This window comes from Cynoglossus semilaevis, chromosome 17 (genome assembly GCF_000523025.1).
Source record: "Cynoglossus semilaevis isolate Cse_v1.0 chromosome 17, Cse_v1.0, whole genome shotgun sequence".
Lineage (NCBI taxonomy): Eukaryota > Metazoa > Chordata > Actinopteri > Pleuronectiformes > Cynoglossidae > Cynoglossus > Cynoglossus semilaevis.
Window position 1 is genome coordinate 4,916,771 of NC_024323.1, and position 4,307 is coordinate 4,921,077.

The window sequence follows — 4,307 nt, forward strand, 5'->3', positions numbered from 1 at the left end:
CTCCAGGCTCACCTGTGTTTGAAGCTGTAACTAAAAGGCACCAAATAAATGAAAATAAGGTGAATTCATGGAAAATTCTAAATTCTCTCTGACATTTAGCAGAACGCAAATTCAGCCAAACACATTGGGTTTTCCATATTAGTGAAATCCAAAAATCCCATTTAAACACTGTCATAATCATTTCTTTTGTCAGCGGTAGAAATAACAAACAAAAAGAAAACACAAAGTGAAGTAAAACAAAGAGATCAAAGGTTTTTTGTAGAAAAATAGTGCTTTTTATTATAAATTAATGAAATGTTCTCACAAATATAAATAAGTGCAAAATGTGTCGTATGGGTCTGCCTGCTTCCACAAGAATCTTCAAGAATCCACAGCCTGAGGTCTGGCTGGAAAAAGGTACAACATCTTTACAAAAGACAGGAAAAGAACAGATTCACTATTTCATGGTCATTCATGTAAACATTGTTTTAAGGAAAAGACACTTTTTTCCTCGTTAGGTAAAAAAAAAAAGAGACCTTCTGATACATTCATATGGCAATTATTTGTCTCTGTGTGCCAAAAAAAAAAAAATGGACTACTACCACATCTTTTGGTTTAACTGATTCTACACAAACACCTGACCTGAGGTCAGTTTAAATACTCCACAGTGTTCAGCTTTTTCGTTAAGGTCTTGCTGGATTCAGTCACTGTTGGTCTTCATCAGGCAAATTTGGCATTAACCGGTGCCATAAACAGAACAGTAGAAATATAGAAATATCTCAAGGATGGTCTCATAAAAAGTTCAGCCCTTTGACAATAACGGCTGGCACAGGGATGGACCCAGAACTGTTGAATCGATTGTTCACTTGGTCAGAGATCCAAGGCTTCTTTAGGGATATTTCTCTCCTCTGGGATTATCATCCAGAGTCATCAAAAGTTTACAGTAAGTCCAGAATAAACGGCTGTATGACTTTGTCAGCCGGGCAGCAGCAGCAGCAGCAGCAGACGGAGCCTGTGTGTCATCAGACTGCAGACAGCTGACTGAGCCTCACTTCAGTTTTCAGTAAGTTGTACGTCATCACACAGTGGAGGTAGTCCCACAGCGCTCCGGCCTGGCCGTTTCTCTCTGTGCATCCGTACTCCACAGTCCTGTGGCCCTTAAACCTGGACAGATTTCTTGGCACCTACACTGGCAACTTCACCGATGCCTGTGCGAGAGCTCGCGCTTGACTTAGCTCTTCGCAGCTGTGCTGAAACCATGAGGTTTCTTTGTTAGACTGTGATGATGCTGCTCCTTCTAGAGCGCCTGCTAACTCCTCTAGATGGGAGCGTCGTATTCCTGCAGGAACTCCTTCAGTGGATGAGGCAGTTGGTCTCTTCTGGAAGAAATGTCCAAATGTCCGTTGACAGTTTTCCTGCACAGGTGCTGCAGCGTGGACAGGCTGCAGAACAGAGGTTTGATGAGCTCCAGAGGGATCTTCTCCCCTCCAGAGTGAATGTAGTACATATTCCCACTGCGGGTGTTCCCTTTGTTCTGAGGCATGTAATATTGTACCAGCTTTAGCACACAGTCAAAGTGGGGAACAGAGTGAATGCTTTTAGGGTCTGTTTGCAGGTGAAAGGAGGCAGCGTCACACTGGATGCGCAAATTCTTGGTGCCAGATGCCGTTTTGACGCTGAGCGTGAACAGGTGCCTGTTGTCTGAACTGTCCCGGATCAGAAAGGTGCCATTGGACTCGTTTGCCAGCATGGCATTGGCCTCTTTGCCGGTGATGGGACCCCAGTAGAAGCCGCACTCCTTGAGCTTGTGGAGCGTAGCCAGCACCATCTGGTATTGCACCATGGTAAAAGTCTTGTAACGCTGAGGCAGCCGCAGGCTGGAGTCCACAAGGCTGCTGCTCATAGTGGAGTCAAACTTGCTGTAAGTTACCATGGCTCTGTGCCTGCTCTCTGGGTTAGCCTGTGGGAGCACCGGGTGCCACACAGACAGACTAGGAAGAGAAGGAGACGAGGTGTGTTGACAAGAGCGGAGTTGAGCTGGTGGTCATGAAGCTCTGACGCTAACGGTCGGTGTGGAAATGGAACACCTGGGGAGAGAGGAAGAGATGTGTGAGTTTGACTCTTGAAACGCTACAGACACTGAATATGCATTTCAAAACACTTCCACTTAGAAGATCTAAAGTACTAATAAAATACTTTTTTATGTCATACTAAGCTCCTTTCTGGTTTTTCCTTCCTTTGTTTTCTGTCTGTGTTGACTCTTCTTCTTAACTGGAGTGCTGTCACGCCACATAACTCCTCTATTAATTTGCCTTGAGGCAATTTCTAGGAAACCTTTTGTGTAATCTGCCCTCGGGACTCAGGCACCACGGCCAGTTCCAGTAAAATTGCGCAATTTAAAACAAAGTCTATATTTAGCAAACTCCTATGTTACTATTGAATACATTGAACTGCAGTTATATTCACCGTTAATTCCCCAGCCTGGAAAGCAGCAAAAATAAAGTCAACAAACAAATGTGTTTCTTACCTAAAATGTTCCTCCGAAGCTTTGTTTGTTTGTTTTGTTTGTTGTTTTTTCCCCAGTAAATCCAAATGTCTTGAGGCAGAACAGAAGGTTGGTGGTCGACAGTTAGACCTGGATCTGCACGCAGGAGGGTTTAAGGCCAATGTTAGAAAGTTTCTCAGACTGTTAAAAAGTCTTCTGCTCGCTTTTGGTGTGACAGCTTGACGGCCGTGTTGGAGAGCTGTGGGCTTTAAGTAGCCGCGGCAGAGCTGCTCCTCCTCCTCCTCCTCCTCCTCCGTCTGCTCTCTGTGTGTGCTCAAACTCCGCCTCCTTCCAGTAAAGCCTCTCTTTCTCTCTCTTCGCAGATTGACAGGAAGCGTCTGCTTTTATTTATTTATTTTAAAGGATTCCTGCTCTGAGAAGTGCCCTCCCCTCTGCTGCTCCTCTGAAAACGAGGCTCGGAGAACGGGGATTCCAAACAGCTCTCAAACAGCATGTAAACAATCGCTTTACCTTGGATTTCAACACAGTCTAAGAGTGGAAAGTGTAGAATGAAAGCCGTAGGTGACTGTGTGTTCAGGTTTGAGTCAGGAGTGAGGTCATATAACTCAGTGTGAGCTGAGCCACTTTGTGTAATCAGTTTCTGAGAAATCCTCATTGATGCTGTGGCTCACAGATATTGGGCAGCACTTCCCCCATAGAGGGCGCCACATTTGGGGAACTTGCTGAAAGACGTTTCCCATTAGCAGCAGCTGCATCCTGCTGGTCTCCACTGGCAACGCACTGTTATTATTGCTATGATGCGCTTTCCTCTGAAGTGTTGCTGTACGCAACGCATTTGGACGATTGCGTAAAAGTTTCCAAAACCGGGTGTTAGGTCGAAAAAAATGTATCAATATAAACACTGAAAATAACTGCGTCTGTACGGCTGTTATGTTCCACAGTTGTCAGACAACAAAACAGTGTTGTAGCAATGCACATATATTTAAAATTGACTAGTATACGTACCTCATATTTTTTAGATTTACCTCTATTTTTTATCTTTCCTTTTTTATTAAACAAACACTGAGCTAAGTATTGTCAGTAATTCTGCTAGCTAAACTAACTATTTTATCATAATTTTGTAGCTGTTCAGGTTAAAACTAAATTATATTTTGTTTAGCTATTGGCTTTTAGATAATTCTGTCTGATTAATTGGACTAATTCTATTCTACAACAATACTGGTTTACTTGAGATAACACTAACCTTTTTTAAACTTTTAAGCTATTTGTTTGGATATTGTTTACTGTTGAGTATTGTTTACCTTTCCTGTCAGCTAGGTCATGGCTATATTTTACAAACAGTTTGGTTTACAGTACTAGCTAAAGCTGGGCTAATGTTTTATTTTTTTAGCTTGAAGCTATAGTATTTGGCCAATATTACCATACCAGTATAAGGGTTGCTTTTTCCTGTCCATGACATTAATGTAAACTAACATTTTGATTATAACATGGTTATGCAAATAACAGCTGTTATTTTGTAAGTTTTACTATTATATTATAATCTTCACAAATTTTTACATGGTTTTGACACAAAGGTAAAATTGAGGGTGTTTTCCTTTACCTTTCTGACTGATTTGCTCTATCATGGTTGTTTTTTCTTCTTTTTTTTTTTTGTCACAATTCATTTTAAAAAGTCTGATTAAAGGGAAGTGTTGCTTCATGTCTTGCTGTAGTGATAAATTCCACTCTTTGTCAACATGCGTGTGCCTGGTGTAATTCTCGTCTGTGCTGACTAAACTATGACCACCATAGTTTAGATTAACTCCAGGGTACACACTCAACT

General features: G+C 42.0%; 1 protein-coding gene across 1 annotated transcript; it reads right to left on the minus strand.

Moving 5' to 3' along the window:
- Positions 1–252: 252 nt before the first annotated feature.
- socs3a (suppressor of cytokine signaling 3a) lies at positions 253–2,763 on the minus strand. Its single transcript, XM_008329550.2, has 2 exons — positions 2,507–2,763; positions 253–2,066 (listed from the first exon to the last, which is right to left on the minus strand). The coding sequence occupies exon 2, from the start codon at positions 1,910–1,912 to the stop codon at positions 1,298–1,300; it is 615 nt and encodes a 204-aa protein (XP_008327772.1). The 5' UTR covers positions 1,913–2,066; positions 2,507–2,763; the 3' UTR covers positions 253–1,297.
- Positions 2,764–4,307: the final 1,544 nt, after the last annotated feature.

Bases quoted from the DNA above. Each gene is read 5' to 3' on its own strand.
- socs3a (XM_008329550.2), bottom strand. From the start codon at position 1,912: ATGGTAACTTACAGCAAGTTTGACTCCACTATGAGCAGCAGCCTTGTG.